The sequence below is a fragment of the Zeus faber genome (genome assembly GCF_960531495.2).
Source record: "Zeus faber genome assembly, chromosome: 17".
Classification (NCBI taxonomy): Eukaryota; Metazoa; Chordata; class Actinopteri; order Zeiformes; family Zeidae; genus Zeus; species Zeus faber.
This window is the reverse complement of record NC_137204.1, coordinates 22,414,572-22,433,867: the sequence shown is the minus strand read 5'-3', so window position 1 is coordinate 22,433,867 and position 19,296 is coordinate 22,414,572. Positions and strand designations below refer to the sequence as shown.

The window sequence follows — 19,296 nt, the reverse complement described above, 5'->3', positions numbered from 1 at the left end:
CCATATTGTAATTATTTAGACACGTATGAGCCCACCACTACAAATTGTTCTGTAACAGAATCGTAACTGACGTATGCCAGTAACTAATTTAGTAAATTAGACTGGTTGTTTGTTAACAAGGAGGCAATAAAGCAATTTCACGTATTCTGTATTGCCATATGTACGTGTGTGTTTCAAAATAATATGAAGTACCCTGAAAATAACCGTTGGCCAAAATATTGAGAAAACTTGAATCTTCGCACTTATAAGTCAGTACACCTTTATTACGATACATATTCTGACAGATGCAGCAAGACATTTTCCAGGACGATTATACAACACACAAATAAATCAGACAACCAGTGATAAAAAGGAGGAAGGTTGCTCAATAAAGCTGATAAATACCTAAAGCAGTGTCTTTTTGGAGCATGTGGAGTAGATCCCTATTCCACTATCACTCTGTCCAGTTTTGAAATGGTCTATTAAAGTGTACATAATGCTCAACTGTTATGTGAATGATCAGCTGGAACTGCACCTTAAAATATCCATCCATCCATTCATTTTCCAAACAATTTCCTCTGTAAACGTGTCAACAAATACAGTTCCAAAATGAGTAGTTATCCGGTGACATACTTTGCCCTGGGTCTTCAGCAGCTGTTCATAATTTGATTGTTCAGTAAAATCTAGAGTCACTTGTGAAAGGGAAGAACAGGAAGGGTTTTATCAAAATGCTGATGTTACCACTTATCACTTTTTTTCATATTGTGAATGAAGAATCACAGACATAAGAAAAACAAAAAATTGATATGATGCTCTATTTCCTCAAATGGAGTCTGGATTGGGTCCATTTTCAAGAGGCTAGATGCGAACAGCTCCAGGGCCGTAACATTTGCCGACAGCTCTATTAACATTTGGGCTCTGGGGTCAATAACGCGCAGACTATCATCCAGACTCTTGCAATTTTAGCCTGACCTTCATAGGACGTCTGGCGGTCGTCTGGTTCGATCTCCGACTCCTCCCGATAGCATGTTGAAGTGTCCTTGAGCAAGACACTGAATCCCAAACTGCTCCTGATGAGCAGGTTGGCACCTTGCACGGCTGCCTGGAAACAGGGGAATGTGACGCATAATTGTAAAGCGCCTTCATGTTCCCTGGACTGGAGAGGGAGCTATGTCCAATTAAGTCCATTTAGAAAGACTTTCATTTGTGCATTAGAGAACAGATTGTTGTTGTCGATATAACTAAGAAGACCGAGGCTGTTGCAGTGATTGATGTATCCGAGTACTTACTATAAAAATAAAAAAAACATAATTTAGCCCTTGGAAATGTTTATACTTTCACCACACCCATAATAAAATCTAAGCGGGTTTAATTAGGCTTTTTGTCGCTGATAAACATATCAATGCTCTACGTGGAAAACAAAAACTAATCAAGTCAATGGCCGCTTGTCAATACCAAGTGCTTTAGCACTCTGGGATGGTGTGTTTTTCAAGTACACGATTGGAGGAATTTCCTTGAGAAGGTATTTTATTGCCAATGTAGCATCAATGTCAAATCCATCAAAATCCAGTGTGTAAAATAACTCTGAATTGGCGAGTGAATTTTCTCACAGAAAACACGTTCAGAAACATTGAGAGCAAAATCTACGGTGATGTTATTGTAAGGCACCAAGAAGACTGTGGTAACAATTCCAGCATTTTCTCTGGGACACAGCAAAATCCATTGGAAACAAGCGCAAATATGACACATCTCTAAATCTGCTAAGAGCAGGACGTTCTCAAAAAAAAAAAAAAAAAAAGAGTGACAGGGTGATTTGGATACCAGTCAGGAAAGCATCAAAAGTCTATGGCACGTTTGAAGGAGTTTGACAGTGGCCCTGAAACCTAGCCTACAGGTAGTTCCAATTTTGTGGATGTCAAAGAAAGATATTTTTGGAGAACCCTCAAATGATATCTGGACTATAGTTTGCCTGAAGAGACGTGGGAGACTGTGCTCCAAAACTGCTCCTCCACCCCGATCCATAATCGAAGTAGATTAGACCATGCCTGCAAAGCAGATCTGTTTGTTTTTCTGCAGATCAATAGCAAAAAAAAAAAGTTTCTATGTTGTAAAACGATACATTATGAAAAAGGCTCTGTGGATATTTCACACAAGGAAATACGATCCTGGATATAGCATAAACAATTAGCGGTAAAAACATAATCCCAAAAAATGAATAACACTATATATTGTGAGACGTGAACAGATAAGTAAATCTTAAAGCTATTTTTACATAATAATAATAATAATAATAATAGTAATAATAATAATAATAATAATAATAATAATAATAATTAAATTATCCTATCTAACTAATTAATGGTGAAAGGCTATGGTGAAAAGAGGGTCTTGAGGGCTGTTTAGAAAGTGTCCAGGGTCGGTGCGTTACGGATTACGGGAGGGAGAGAGTTCCAGAGGGTGAGGGCTGCCACGCTTAAAGCTCTGTCCCCGAAAGTTTGTAATCTGGTACGGGGGACGGACAGCAGACCCATGTTTGAGGACCGCAAGTTCCGGAATATAGTGTGCTGGCGGAGGAGGTCGGACAGGTATTGGGGGTGAGTGCGTGAAGCGATTTGTATGTGAGGAGGAGGAGTTTGTAGGAGATGCGGAACTTGACCGGCAGCCAGTGGAGGTGGATGAGGGTGGGGGTGATGTGCTGCCAGGGCTTGGTGTGGGTGAGAACCCTGGCAGCTGAGTTCTACACATACTGGAGCCTGTCCAGGGCTTTGTTGGAAACCCCGGACAGGACTCCGTTACAGTAGTCCAACCGGGGGGTGATGAAAGCGTGGATGAGGATTTCAGCCACAGAGTCTGAGAGTGAGGGACGGAGACGGGAGATATTTTTGAGGTGATAGAAGGCGGACTTGGTGTTGGATCTGATGTGTGACTGAAAGGAGAGGGTAGAGTCCAGGATAACACCCAGGTTGCGGACCTCGGAAGATGTTGTGATGGAACAGCCCCCAACGAGGAGGAGGAGATTTCCAACCTTCCGGAGCAGTGGCTTTGGGGCCACAACCATGAGCTCTGACTTTTTGCTGTTGAGTTGGAGTAGGTTTGTTGTCATCCAGGTTTTTATGGCATGAAGGCAGTTGACCAGAGACTTGGGGGGAGCAGAGTGGATGGTGAGGTGCTGAGATAAAGCTGTGTATCATCAGCGTAGCAGTCGAAGTTGAGACCGTGGTGACGAATGATCTGGCCGAGGAGGAGCAGGTAGATGGTGAAGAGTGTTGGACCGAGCACAGAGCCTTGAGGCGCACCATAGTTGACTGGGGCATGGGGGGAGGAGGAGCCATTGATCTTGACAAACTGAGTTCTGTTTGATAGATATGAGTGAAACCATGACAGAGCTGTTCCAGTGATGTCAGGAGGACGGATAGGCGTTTGAGGAGAATTGTGTGGGAAACCGTGTTAAAAGCAGCGGAAAGGTCCAGGAGGATGAGGATTTTGATGTGACTGGAGTCTGCAGCGAGGAGGAGGTCGTTGGTGATCTTGATTAGGGTGGTCTCTGTGCTGTGTTGTGCTCTGTAGGCTGACTGCAGGGCTTCGTAGAGCTCATGGTTGGACAGATGTTGATGGAGCTGGGTGGCCATTGCTCTTTCCAGGACCTTACTGAGAAATGGAAGGTTGGAGATCGGCCGGTAATTGTTAAGATTATCAGGGTCCAGACCAGGCTTCTTCAGGATGGAAGTGATGGAGGTGATATTGAGACTGGGGGGAACTGTACCAGATGCTAGGGAGGAGTTGATTATGTCTGTGATGGAAGGCAGAGGGTAGGAAGGCAGGCTTTCACCAACGCCATTGGCATAGGGTCCAGGGAGCAGGTGGAGGCTTTGGCTTTGGTCACCAACCTCGAGACTAGTGAAACATCCACTAGGGAGGAGAAAGAGAGAGAGTATTGGGGGCGGAGGGGGGCAGCTGAGGGCACACTGCCTCGTGTCTGGGACACGTTGGGAGGAGAGGGGGCAGCATCCAGGAGTTGTTGGTGAATGGTGTCCACTTTAGAATGGAAAAAGTCCAGGAACTTGGTGCAGAGGTCAGGGGCATCGGCAGTGTGGGAGGCAGCAAGGGGGTGGAGCAGACGGTTTATGGTGGTGAATAGTGTTCTGGGGTGGTTTTTCTGAGAGCCAATAAGGGTGGAGTAGTAATTGATCTTGGTCCTGGAGAGTTCCTCCTTGTAGGACAGCACATACAAACATTGTACTTTGTATTGCACTGCACTCAAAAATTACACAAATTAGTTTTGTTGTACAGCTTAGTTAACTGAGAGCCTAATATAGACAAGATATGTTAGGACACAATAGGAACTGTTGTGCATTTGGCTTTTGTGAAAGTTCAGCCAACCACATGCCACCCAAGTGTCATTTTCAGGGCCCTCCGGCATAGAGACAGGGACGACAAAGGGTTGTAGATACCAGTTTATTGTTGAGAGTGGGCTAGGTGGAATTAGCCAGGAGCAGAGAGAACATGTCCTGACAGGGCTCTTATCCTGAGTGTGTGTGTGGATGGAGGTTTTACCTGCTGCTCATTAGACCAACCAACGAGCAACAGGCATGCAGCCACCCTGACCCAATCACCTAGATCCAGGTCAGGTGTGGGTGCTCAACCAGACCATCTCCACACCATGACCTCCTGTATTAGTTTATTCCATCCATCCAGCCTTCACCCATCCATCATTCACCTATGCATCAATCCATCCATCATCCATGCATCCACAGGACCATCCATGCATCATCCATTCATCCGCCCATCCATCCATCATCCATGTATCCACCCATCCATGCCTCCACCTGACCATTCATGCATCATCCCTTCATCCGCCTATCCATCCATCCATGCATCCACTCATCAATATACCTATCCATTCATCCATCCACCCATGAATCCATCCATCCATTCAGTCTACCAGTGCTGAATTGCAATACAATGCTCCTTCGTGCTTTTCCTGTTTTTTAGCTTTCTGTTGAAATGTGTTGAGCTTATCTGCAGATGCAGGCCTAGAGCTGTCACCGTGAGGTGCAATTGACAATAACAAGCAGCGAAGGATGTTTGCAACGTCGTGTCTTAATGAGCCGCCACAAACTTACCCACATCCACCCTCCAGTGTGGTGTTACACTCCTGTTTATCTTGAGTCATCTCAAGATTGAGGCCGTTTAGGGGGAAAGATAATTACATTGCCATATTTTTCACATCTTGGAAGTCCATTCTGTTCCTGCCCTCTCTCTCTCTTTATCCACAGTGTGTTTCTGCTTCTAAATAACTATGTACTATAGATATAGGGTATAATATCATATATGATATACAGTAACTGGGTAGGTATCACTATTTCCTCTTGTAAAAAATAAAGCAATTTTAGGCACAGTAATGTTTCTTATGTTATGTACAATTCTGCATGCAAAACTTGAAAGCTCAATAGTATCATGGAAATATTTAACCCAAAAATAAAGACGTTTCTGCATTCTTCATTTATTTAGTATTTTCCTTGCCTATTTTGAAAGAATAAACGTTTCAATTATAAACACATTTGAAAAAATACTGCACCCTCTGTAGCTTAACAAGACAATGCAAATGGTGTTAATGCTCTGAAACAAGATATTTATTCATCAGAGACGTCAGTAGGTTTTACCCTAATGGAGAATCATTCAGACTATGACGAATGGTCTGCCAAGGCGTTCCATTTAAATCTCTACTTTCATGTTCAACAAGCACCTGCCGCCATCGCAGCCTCCATGTGCGACCCGTGGAAAGCTTGTGAAGTTTGCGACCTTGTCTCTTTTGGCCCATATTAATGTGCATGTGCAATGGAGAGGGTTCTGTTAATGCACACTAATCCCCCAACACAATGACCCCAATCCCTTAAATCTGTCAATAGGGAAGCTGATGCTCCAGATTAAAGGTCTGCTGTAATGATACTGACGGGACTCCACCTCCGTCCTGATGTTTGAAAGGCAACCTCACATGGATTTTGATGAAAATGCTCGTTGGCCAGTCTGGGACTGCTCAGCCTGTATATCTGCCTTGATCAGTGTTACGATAATTCACCGAGGTAACTATTTTTCTGCCGCACCGTTTCCCAGCTACGCCTTAGAATGCAAAAACTCCCAAGGCTTGCATGACTAACAGAAAAACCAAATATCTTACACTGACAATATAAAGAACCCTCTTTGGATGATTGTTTGTTTTTTGGCCTCTCATGTGGGAGACTGAGGATTAAATCTGGGTAGAGGATCCAAGGACCAAGCACACAGAGAGGACGACTCAGCCATTGAAGACGACAGTGTACATATAACATTTTATTTGCTCCATCACGTCGCCACACCAAAAATACACTTTTTTTTTTTTTTTTTTTATCATATTGATCTTATATTCCTAAACTTTGAGATTGGAATTCTGCAGTATATCCCCACAGATGATACAGCAGTTCTGCAATCAAAGATGCTGGACCATGATTCACTGCAGAGACCACTTTGAATCACTGCTTATCTCCGAGGCAAGTTTGTTTACCTCCCCTACTTCTGTTGGACAGATAAATCGAGTGGAAAGGGGAGAGAGTTCCGCATAACAAACACGCTCGGTCTGTTGGGAGAGAATTTTGGGACAGGTTATTAAAAATGCTTTTATCGACAGTCCAAATCCGCCTGATGCTGTTGTGCAGCAGGGAGTGGCAGCGCGTGGCATCATGCCCGCAGACGGCGGTTTCACAACGCGGGGCGTCAGGTTATCTGGGCTGGTTTGAAATGGGTAGGCATCGAATCTCTTATAGGGTGCAATTTAGGGATGTCAAGCGGTTCTCAGATCACAAACAGAGAAATCCGAAAAGACAAATAAAGAGGGCTAGAAAAAAGAGAGGATCGCATGCTGATCATCACCATCAAATGATAAAATCCGGGGCAGTTATTTTTGGGAGGTGCTATCACATTGCACGAGATAGGGTTCACTTCCTGCATTTTTTGTGCGCTTGCCTCTGTGTGTGCGTCTCCTCCCATATATTCCCATCCTAGATGGAAACTGCTCAAGATTCCAAATCATGGCTGCCATTCAGGAAAAATTGGAAAAGGTTTTCCTGATTCCCTAAAAGAGGAAATTCATTCTGAGACAGCCCTGCTCTGCAATGGTGCAAAGCGCTCTTATGTATATCATTACGAAGCATCAATGCATAAAAGGATAGAATGATCCATCTCCATATATTCAAAAATCCCAACCCACTGAGTTAATATATGATTGTATCTGAAGTGAATTTTAATCCCAGGACAACAATTTATTCATTTATTCTTTATTGATAGGATCTCATAGGAATAACACATGACATCTTGTTCAAAAAAAGGAAAAATAACAATGCATAATCCATCTTCATTTACATATACATAAACTCCCGTAGTTAAATATTTATTGCACTGTCTGATACCCAGATTTGATTTTTACAAATTGTGGAAGTGTACCCTCCTGGGGACGTCTGGACCTCAAGGAAACTGCGTCGCAGATGTTCTTTTCATGCTCTGCCTGGACGTTATTTGTATAGCGCATTTGATTTGAATAAATATCTATTCAAGAACGTCATGGAAGATAACTTAATATAATGTCATAAATGTTGCATGCTTTCTGAAAGATTGCAAAAGTCTTAAAAGTATTCTGCAGAGGAATCATACGGATGCTGGAAACGCTGGAAACAATAAAACCTAAAATAAATCTCTTCCAAACAGCATTTACACCCCCAGCATATTTATCTATTTCTACCGAAACAGGATCATTTTATAAAAAAAAAAAATAACAAAATAAGTGAACGTAAACAAAGGGTAATATCCTTTCATCTGAATCATAAATAACAATAACAATAATATAAATATAATTACATTTATTTACAGCACAAAGTCCATAAAGAATAAAGTGTCATATTAGCGGATCCCCTATGAAGCTATTTGTGTACAGCCCAATATATACTCTATTTACACTTTCTCCCACTGGGCTCAATTCATATAAAACTAGCTCTAATCTAGTTTATTATAATATATAACCTCTATTACTCTCAATGAAGACAAATAAATACAAATGTAATCTGACATTATTGTCCAGAAATACTGTACGCTAATTACGCTTTGTACATACATTGATAGGTAGACGGACAGGATTGCAGTTATTCAGACATGCGTGCACACACACACACACACAGACAATCACACACACACACACACACACACACACACACACACACACACACACACACACACACACACACACACACACACACTTACCGGGGCTCTGCCAAAGGTTTAACGACAGGCCAGGGCATATCAGGTAAAGCTGTTTGCAGGTCTGTAGGGCAGGGCAGGGCCGGCTGCTGCTGGTTGCTCCAGTTAAAGTCTACACCATTCTTCTTCAGTGCAGCCAAGTGTTTGATGTCCAGGGTGGTAAAAGTGGTGAATTGGACCTGGTTCCTTTTACTCGTAGGCGAATGGAGCGGCTCGTTGCGGTGCGGCCTGGCTAGCAGGGTGGCTGAGCGGCTGGAGAGTGGGTCAACCACCTTGGCCTGAATCTGCTGCTGGGAGCTTGTCCTGCTCCGACCCAGGGTGGCTGTCCTCTCGGGTACCGCCACAGCGCTCACAGAAGTCAAACTGCTCTCCAGGGTGCGGTGGCCCATTGATTCCATTGAATGGTGGGACTCCAGCGGCCGATGCGACTCACGTTTCAATGTGGACACCTTGGCTGGGGCGCCTGGGACTGGACCACCATGGTTGTTGGTTTCCAGCCACACCCAGTCGTGCTTATGATCCTTTGGGTCTCCGTTGGGGTTTGGGCCTGCCTGAATGGGAGTCTTATGGTTTCGGAAGCACAGGTTATAAGAGGCGCAATTGACCAAGAAAGCCAGTATGGCAATGCATGAGACTCCCACCAATGCGTACATGCCAATCTCCAAGTCTGACATGGCTTTGAATGTCCTGATTAGATCGCTCTCAATTACTTTGGGGGTGGTTTTGGACTTAGGAGGCTCTCTCTTGGGCATACGGTCAGTTTTTGGAGTATCTTTCTTAGGGGGTGAGAAAGGGGTGTCCAGCATGTTGCCATAGATTCTCCTCTGCCCATCACCTTTACCGGCTGCAACCATGGTTTCATCCATACCAGGTCTGGAAGTGCTTCGCGCTTTGTTTCCAACAGGTGTTCCCATAGTTAATGCAGCTGGGCTAGTTGAAGTGGTGATTTTGTCACTGATGGTGCTAGTACCGGGAGCTCTGGTGGAAGTACTTCCTATCCAAACAACTTGTGGTTGAACAAACTTTGTGGTTTGGAGTCTGATTGAGGTTGGGGTCTCTTCTGAGGTTGTCTGCTGTTGTTGAGGCACGGTGCTTCTAACCAACCATTTATCCCTGTCCCCATCGGTCACAACGTACTTTGAAGTCATCACAACCCTGGGCTGTTCTATTAGCTCTGACCTTTCATTGTCATAGTTGTCCCTGCTTCCATCATTGCCAAACCCGTTGCCCCTAGTCTTCTCACTGGGTTTTGTCTTCGTCTGGAGCTTTATCTTGAGAACCCCAGCACCAACTGCCAATTTGCTCTTTCTCTTGGACTTTTGACATTCCTCGCAAATCCTCAGCTCCACCCTTACCAGCGCCCCCTGGCCCTCACCCTCACCCTGCACAACTACAAATGTAGACTGCGGTGTGCGACGTACTGTGGCCGCCCCTTCATCTGGAGTGGAAACGGTCAGGGAGTAGATGCTTCGGTCAAATAGCTCCAAGGGAGTCACTGAGCCATCACTGAACTGAACCCAACAGTTGACCACTGCTTCCTGCACAGGGGAAGGGGAATGGGATTTATACAGGGACAGAAATGGAGGGGGAAAAAATAAGATAAATATAGCATGGCAGAAAGACAGAACAATAAAGGAAAGGGAAGAAAAACTACAGAAAAAATGTAATATCAACACATGATGACAAGGTCATGTGACTAACTGATTTCTAAAAGTGTGTCAAACTCCAAGCAGGAAGTCAATATTTCCCAGCGAATCTACTAATGGATGTAGCGTATGTCGATTCCTTTGTATAGAGTCTCTGGAATAAAAAAGTATACGCATAGAGTGGGAGTTCCCATTGCAACTGGTAGGCAGGTTATTTCAGGATTTCTCCGGTTTTGTCATTCATTTTATCCTGTAGATTAAACGTCAGTGATTATTAATCCCTGGTTTCAGCAGATTCTAATTGGAGTGCATTGCCCATGGTAATCTCTTTATGGCGTCGAACCTTTCTAGGGGGTCCACCTGCAGGTTTGGGACACGTGACAGCTCCCACGATTATTATATTGTATAATAATGTGTGCATTGATAACCAAACTATGCACCGTTCTTCCCTCGTCTTTTGAGACTTCTGCTATGGCAAAGTACTGGTACGTCTGAATGAATCAGGTGAATGAAACACTCAACGGCAAATCTTTCTGCGCCCTGAGCTACTGTTGAATAGAAACGATTGGAGCCCAACAGAAGAAAATACAAATTATCTCATATAATTTGCATTTTTTTGCATGACTATTTCTAACTTCACAATACATACCAAGTTTAAATGTTCAAAATTCCGGGGTAATATTCAAGGAAACTGTTCTGACTTGAAGGGCCCACCATGCATGAGTGCCCTCTGTTGGCAGGCAGCCCCTGAGTTATATACAACAAATTTGCTAAATTAAAAACACTATGTTTAGTGTTTACCATGTTTTTTGGATCCATACATTTTTTTAATCCATAAAAGAAAAAAATAAGAAAACAACAGCAAATATGTCATTCAACAGGCCTGGTAGAGGAAGTTGTATATTCTGTTGCTAATATTACTGCTGCGAGCGCCACACAGCTAACCTACATTGGTGGTGTGAATGCATTGTGCCCCGAGCAGTGTGTGAACAGTGTGCCATTGCACAAGACAAATGGCTGGTCATGTGCGCTGTGCGGTTCTAATAGTCAAGTATTGACGGGGGCTTCCGAGCCACTGTGACGCTGTAGATAAAATGGACTGAGGTTGCAACAGCTATGGACTGCTTAATTGTCACCTCTGACATGCTTTAGGGAAATATTTTAAAATGGGCACACTGCCATGGCTGGATGTTTTGGCATTTAGAGAAAGTCTCTCTGCCTCTGACTCAATAATGGCAACTCCACATGATGGTCAGAGCTGTGATTACAAGGATTTCCCCTTTGTATGAACAAAAGAAGAGGATAAAGGTTATTCAACCAGAGACAGATTAGCATTCTTTTCAGTTGATTAACATTTGTTTTGACTGGATTAAAAATTCATAAAGATAAAAGGTGTCTTGGGGGTTTCATACAATAGTATAATTTACTCCGATCATGCCACAACATTAAAACCACTGACAGGTGAAGTGAATAACATTTCTCATCTGGTTCTAATGGCACCTATCAAGGGGTGGGATATATAAAGCAGCAAGTGAACCATCAGTTCTTGAAGATGGTTTAAGTAATTTCCCCCTGGGATTATTAAAGTATTTCTGATTCTGATTCTGATTCGGATTCTGATGTGTTGAAAGCAGGAAAATGGCCAAGCATAAGGATCTGAGCCACTTTGACCAGGGCCGAATTGTGATAGCTAGACAACTGGGTCAGAGCATCTCCAAAACGACAGGTCTTGTGGGGTGTTCCCGGTATGCAGTGGTTAGTAGCTACCAAAAGTGGTCCAAGGAAGGACAACCGGTGAACCGGCGACAGAGTCATGGGCGCCCATGGGCTCATTAATCCACGTGGGGAGTGAAGTCTAGCCCGTCTGGTCCGATCCCACAGAAGAGATACTGTAGCGCAGATTTCTGTAAAAGTTAATGCTGCTGTGATAGAAAGGTGTCAGAACACACAGTGCATCACAGCTTGCTGCGTATGCGGCTGTGTACCCACAAACCGGTCAGAGTGCCCATGTTGACCCCTGTCCACCACTGAAAGCACCTCCAATGAGCACATGAGTGTCAGAACTGGACCATGGAGCAATGGAAGACCAGTGTCCTGGTCTGACGAATTACCTTTTCATCTACATCATGTTGATGGCGTATGCGTCATTTACCTGGGGAACAGATGGCGTGTTGGTTGATTTAACTTTGACCCGTACCACCTAAACATTGTTGCAGACAAAGTACTCCTACCGCTGCCTTCATGCCAGCTGTAGTCTCTGATGGCAGTGGCCTCTTTCAGCAGAATAATGCCCTACCACACTGCAAATATTGTTCAGGAATGGTTTGAGGAACATGAGAACGAGTTCATGGTGTTGACTTGGCCTCCAAATTCCCCAGATCTCAATCCATTCGAGAATCTGTGGGATGTGCTGCAACAACAAGCCCGATCCATGGGGGCGCCACCTCGCAACTTCCGGGACTTAAAAGATCCGCTGCTAACGTCTTGGTGCCAGATACCACAGGACACCTTCAGAGGTCTTGTGGAGTCCATGCCTCCATGGGACAGAGCTATTTTGGGGGCACGGGGGGGAGCTACACAATTTTAGTAGTGGTTTTAATGTTGTGGCTGATTGGTGTATATTTGTGTATATTGTTACCACAAAGGTTTACCTGTGTATATTTAGTGAACAAACTTTTCAATTTGTGGTGCGGAGGGAACATTACAACCTCATCTATGGAACCTTTTCACAATTTTGCACAATAACTAAGCAAAACATGTTCAGGAAGAGTTAACTGAATTAATTCACATCTTTTGAGCATATTTTTAAGACCTCAAAAGATTGCACTTCTCAATTGTGAGTGCTCATAGGCCTCCAACTCTGAGAAGAATTGCAAAACATTTTTCTACTCCGTAAGTATTTCCAAAGGGATGACGCGACTTTCAAGCTAGAACACCTTTGCTGACTTCTTCAAGAGAAGTCAGCGCCTCGCACAGCGATCAGAGACCAGTTTACACTACAAGATGCATCGATTGCCCTCCACTCCGCTCTCGGAGACACCAGGGTTTTACTCTACATTCTTTCCTCCAAGATTGAGATTTCCTTTCCATTCCTTATTGAGTTCACACTATTTCTAAAAAGGCTTCTGCCTACCTCCTTCGACCTAGTTCCATTCCTATTACAGTTACAGTCAGATTCCCTCATGGAGTTAACTCATCACTCCACAGTTTCCCCAGCCCCCAAATTCAGAGCAATGCACTCCTTCCGCAAAACCTACAACCTGATCAGACGTATCCTAGACGTTATCTCTTTCCACTCCCCATTAAGAAGGCATCCCTCGTTTAGGCTTCCAAGAATAGCTGGTCCCTGGAATTTCCCTTTACCTTTATCTTCTTTTACCTCAAATTGTTGCCATCCTGCAAACGACATTTGATTAAACAGACGGTTCTCTAAATCATCAGTCTGGACAGATGTCTATCGGATTAATCACAGTAAGACTGTGTTTGCAGCTGAAGGACTGTTGCCTACTTAATGTAGGATAGGCAAAGCTGAATTCCCTGTTTCAGAATCATCCGAAACAACCAAAAGCAACTTCAAACTGAATAACAAGATATAATATATCATATTTTCCAATTCTTTATTAGTAATTAATCTTAATACTTGTACTTATACTTAATCTGTATATAAACTTGTATTATTCTTGCATATTACATATATACAAATATACACACATATACATATACAGTATATAGATATATGCACAGATATACAGTATATATATATATATATATATATACATATATATATATACAGGTTAATTCTAGTTTATCATAACACCCTGAAAGCTACAGTAATTTTAAAAAGGTCAGTGTAAGTTGCATTTTTTATTACATTCCACCAAAGGGGAACTATTTTTCATTTGTATGTGTCAAAGAGAAGTCGGTAAACGGTCATTTTATTTTCATGCGAAAGAGTTGTCTGGGGTCAGTTATGTAAAATATAGCAGAGTCATTGGGAATGGAGTTTAAGTTTGACAGGTAAATCTTTCTGGTAACTACCTTAGGAAACAAACCCAACCACCCCATCATATTTAGGTGATAGCGACTTCGGCCTAATATAGAGTGTTGGGAAGCTACAGAACATACATTTACATTGATCAGCCACAACATTAAAACTACCACTAATCTTCCTCTCCTTCAGGCTGCTCCCATTAGGGGTCGCCATAGCGGATCATCCGCCTCCAACACCTTCTGCTCTGTGCATTTTCCTCCCAAACACCAACCGCCTGCATGTCCTCCCTCACCACATTCCTAACCCTTCTCTTTGGCCTTCCTCTTTCTCTTCTTGCCTGGCCGCTCCGTCCTCAGCATCCTTCTCCCAACGTAACTCTCATCTCGTGTCCAAACCATCTCAATCTGGCCTCTCTCACGTTTCAACCAAACTGCCCGACCTGAGCTGTCCCTCTAATGTGCTCATTCTTACTCCTGTCCATCCTTGTCGCTGCTGATGAAAATCTCAACATCCTCAACTCTGCCACCTCCAGTTCAGCCACCTGCCTTTTTGTCAGTGCCACCGCCTCTTAACCGTACAACATGGCTGGTCTCGCTGACGTCCTGTCTACCTTCCCCTTCACTCTTGCTGGAACCCTTTTGTCACAGATCACTCTGGACACTCTTCTCCACCCACTCCACCCTGCCTGTACACTCTTCTTCACCTCTCTCCCGCACGCGCCGCTGCTTTGATAACCACTAATATTGTGTAGCTCCCCTCGTGCCGCCAAAACAACTCTGACCTATCAAGGCATGGACTCCACAAGACCTCTGAAGGTGTCCTTTGGCTACACAGCCCCACACGCAGCAATCTGTGATGCACTGTGTGCTCTGACACCTTTCTATCATAGCAGCAATAACTTTTTCACCAATTTGTGCTACAGAAGCTCTTCTGTGGGATCGGACCAGATGGCCTAGCATTCACTCCCCGTGTGCATCAACGAGCTATGGGCATCCATGACCCTGTCGCCGGTTCACCGGTTGTCCTTCCTTGGACCACTTTTGGTCGCTACTAACCATGGAACGAGATGATCAATGTAATTCACTTCACCTGTCAATGGTTTCAATGTTATGGCTGATCGGTGTACAGTATATATCCTTTCTATTTTAATATTTCATATTCTCATTGTGTTTTTAACTTGCTATTTGTCCACTATCTAGCTGTCCTGTGCCTTTGTCCCAAGAATTTCAGTGTCTAGTTTGACCTTGGATTTTTGCTTGCATCTGACAATAAAACTCTTTGACTTTGAAGAGCTTCTGAAATGCAGAAAAATATTTACCAGTGCTGTGGAACAATATTGTTGATCGTTATATTGGCTTGATCAAAATTATGGCAAGAAGCTGGACAAGGGAGCATTGGCCCCTACAAGTGAGACTTCACGTGTTCGTTCTTATGGGGCAGCCTATCTGCTCCAATTCTGCTTACACTATAGTTCGAGTGGCTCCACCCAAAACTTCCAAACGTTCTCCCAACATGCGACGCGCCTTGCCAAATCCATAAAAAGTAGTGAAATACTTATTGTCAAGCTCCCTTTCCCTTTGAATGCTTGTAGTTGAGCTGAGGTGAGTAACCATATCCAGTCTGAAAAGCCTGTCAACAATTAGTGGGTTTTACAAATATTCATTTCGTACAAACATTTAAGAAAAAAAAATTTTGGGAGGGAAAAAAAACAACATTCTGAAAAGTGGCGCTCAGCAGCAAAGAAACTGAAACATGTCTAGTCTCAATGGAGACAGGTCATTTTATTCTTAAAATGTACTCTTCTTCCCCTTAAACACGCCGCTCCCTGACCCGAGACGTGGTGCATGTAAGTTCAGGAAGTATGAAGTGCTTCGAGTGCGGTGACATCGGGCACAAGCGCTTCGCTCGCCCGCCGGCTGCACTGGAGCGAGGAGCCAGAGAGAGAACGAGTGGACAGAGAGAGGTAGGATGGGTGGGGAGGTAGAACCTCCCTTCTCTGGAGGCAGAGAGTGTAGGACAGGTTGAAAATGGTTGAACACACTGATTTAATAACATTGGGTTAGAGTTATTGTGCCCAGGGACAACAGGGGCTCTGTCCCCGCTTCGTCAGCGGAGGGAACCTAATCTGTCTGGGAGCAGCGGGGAAACCAAAGCATTTGGTCTCTGAGAGCCAGGAAAAGAAAACAAACAGATTGAGATTGTACGCCCGTTGACGACAGATTGTCCAAACGATCCCATCTACACTGGACATGTGGGAGCAGACTCCATACGGAACTTCTCCGTGAAAGAGGCCAATGTGTGCATCACTACCTACTACTTTTGCCGAATATTTTTTTATCCAGCAATGTTACGGATTCCACGTGGGAAAGGGGCTTGTGATGCAACCAAAAAATAAATCCCATAGTACATAGTGTATACTACATACTTCCACACATAGTCGACAATTAACAGGCAGTTAAATTAGCGTGTCAGGACCTCTTGACGCGACGTGTATAATTCCTTTATGGACTGAGAGATAATCAGCAGTTAATCACTGGTTCAGAGAAAGAAAAATAACATTCAAAGTGATTAAAATTAGTTCTTGCCAAGTAAATGAGTCCATATGGAGTCACTCCTGTTTCTCCGGGTGTTTGTCTGCTCCCCTGTGATTACATTTGTTATTTCTAACTCCATTAGTACCCAATGTCCATCCAAAAATTGAGTGGCTGATTACAGTCCTCATCAGCTACAATCACAACTTGTCGCAAAACCAAAAGAAAACAAATAGTCGTCGGCACAGCAGCAGTTGTGGGGTTGATCTCCCGCGGTGACGAGACGGCATACAGGGAGGAGGTGACCGCCCTGGAACAGTGGTGCCAGGACAACCACCTCTCACAGAACGCCTCCAAGACCAAGGAGATCGTTGTGGACTGCAGGAGGGCGGGGCACTCGTCCCCCAGTCACCATCAATGGCACAGCGGTGGTGTGGGTGGACTACTTGAAATATCTGGGAGTTAACATCCACATCCACTGTCGTCAAAAAGGCCCAACAGCGTTTGTACGGCCAAAGGAATTTTGGTCCTCAGAATCCTCAGCGACTTCTATCAAGGCACCAAATAGATCCTTCTAACGGGGCTACTCCACCACCTGGTAGGGCACCCGTACCAACATGGGCCGCAAGGCGCTGGCGGGGTCGGGCGGTGCGCACGGCCCGGCAAATCATTGGGTATGAGCTGCCCGGTCTGCAGGTGCTGTACTCCGAGCGGGATCTCAGGAAGTCCCTGAGGGTCATTGAGGGACCGGCACACCCACACAGCAGCCTGCTCTCCCTGCCGCCCTCAAAGGGGAGATGCAGGACTCTCAAAACGCACCAGCAGGCCAAGGAACAGCTTTTTTCCTCAGGCCATAAGACTTCTCAATAAATAACACACAACGCCACACACACACACACACTCACGCGCACACACATTACCCCCTCTTCACACATGCACACCACACACACACACACACACACACACACACACACACACAAGTGCCATAAAACCATCTGTGCAATATGACTAATGATTATAGACTACTGATTGTATATGCACCTTTTTACTGCTTTTATATTTATTGCTTCTTAACACACCCTTTATTGTTTTTACACTTTTATTGCTGAATTGCTTGATTACCTTAGTGCTTTTTATTTTCGGTTTTTATAAATTGATGTATCGGAGCCTCCCAACCTAAGAATTTCGCACGAGTGTACAACCGGGGCGACAATGAACATCTTGAATGTCGAATCAAATATCGGGTTGAAGAAGGCTTTTAACTTCCAAATTCATTTAAAGTGCCAATCTCGAAGATTTTCATTAAAAACCAATGTCTGGTCAGTCACTATCTACTGCCGAATGAGGTAACACAAAGGTGATGGAGCCTATGTATGACTCCTTTATTAATCACATCCACGGCAATAGTCTGGTGGCACGGTTAACAATTTGGGTTCCTCCGCCAACAGGCAGGCTTCCCACCTGTTTGAGCTGTGTGACGACTTCCTGTGTGGTCGCCGTGGCGACGATGGCCTTGCTGCTCCCTGGGCTGAGTTGCAGAGACAGAGCGAGTCCAGACACCAGCTGAACCCCGAGCTCTGTCACACTCACTTTATCATCCAGCACCCTGATGCTCCTCTCAGCCAGGACTGACGAAGACAGAGGGGACAGCACCTGCAACGCACACACACACACACACACACACACACACACACACACACACACACACACACACACACACACACACACACACACACACACACACACACAGTCATGTGGAATCCCAGTTTGTCTGCAGATGTGCGTATAATAATCAGTTGAGGAGGAGGTACTCGAACCTGATTACTTAAGTAAAAGTACAAATACCCTGTCACAAAATGAAACATCCAGTACGTCCAAGTACCACGTTGACATTTGTACTTTAGTGACAGCACTTGCTGTTAAATGTATTTAAAGTAAAAGTGCTTGTCATATCTAGTGCATTGATATAACAAGAGCCTATAATACGGCATAAAGTGCATCTGTACATGCAGATTATATCGATTATATTGTATATATTCTAATTACAATAAAATAGTATAGATGGTCTCATAGCCATTACATACAGTAACACAACTGCGTTATAAAGGTATTTGAAAGGTAGTAGGGAAAATATTTGCTTTGAAATCAAGTTCATGTCTCCAATAATGAACATATATTCAAGTAGATACTTGAAAGATGTACTTAAGTACAGCGACAAAGTACTCATACTTGGTTCCGTTCTACAACTGCGTCCTAAAACTATGCTACGCCTGATATGACTGTTTTTTTTTTTTTTTGCCACCGATGATCAAATAAAGGAGCGAAGCAAATCGGATTGAATTTATCGGGTGGTGTTTTTTCCGCTTTGGTTAAAAACTCAACTTGTCTTATCAAGACCCCGCCGTGCGGTCACGTAACAGGACGCTCGTGCACGAGTCCGTCGCTTTGAGAGGATTTGAGGACGACAGCGGTTCATTTGTAGGAGGAACGCCGATCAATAACAAGTTCGATTTCGAAAACGGGCGGCGAGCGAAGCGGGATAAGGTCTCCGCGAACAATGACGGATCACTCAGCACATTATTGGATTGATATTCCAGATAAAATAAATCCTGTTGTGTTTGTTTTTTTTTTGTTTGTTTGTTTTTTTTGCCTCTTTAAAGCCCTGGAGCGACGCCGTACCCTAAGTATCACTTTTGATGATTTTTTTTCTTTGTTTACCATTATATTAATTATATTCAGGGACAGTTACAATCTGGGACTTTAAATCAATATTAAAGAATATTTTCTCGACACCCTGTCTCTTCACATACCGACAGGGAGGGAATAAAGCAAAGCAAAACCCGGCAAAAACACACAAAGCAGAAGA

At 43.9% G+C, this 19,296-nt stretch overlaps 1 protein-coding gene across 1 annotated transcript in view; it reads right to left on the bottom strand.

The window, feature by feature from the left end:
- Positions 1-19,296, bottom strand: part of LOC307243032 (transmembrane protein 132D) — a gene marked incomplete at both ends in the record, with an annotated part of 64,387 nt that overhangs the window by 12,409 nt on the left and 32,682 nt on the right. The window contains 5 exons of the mRNA XM_080017683.1: positions 952-1,081; positions 3,944-4,175; positions 8,266-9,135; positions 9,442-9,800; positions 17,892-18,083. Of these exons, the coding sequence (XP_079873809.1) occupies positions 952-1,081; positions 3,944-4,175; positions 8,266-9,135; positions 9,442-9,800; positions 17,892-18,083 (1,783 nt within the window). The remainder of the gene's footprint in view (positions 1-951; positions 1,082-3,943; positions 4,176-8,265; positions 9,136-9,441; positions 9,801-17,891; positions 18,084-19,296) is intronic.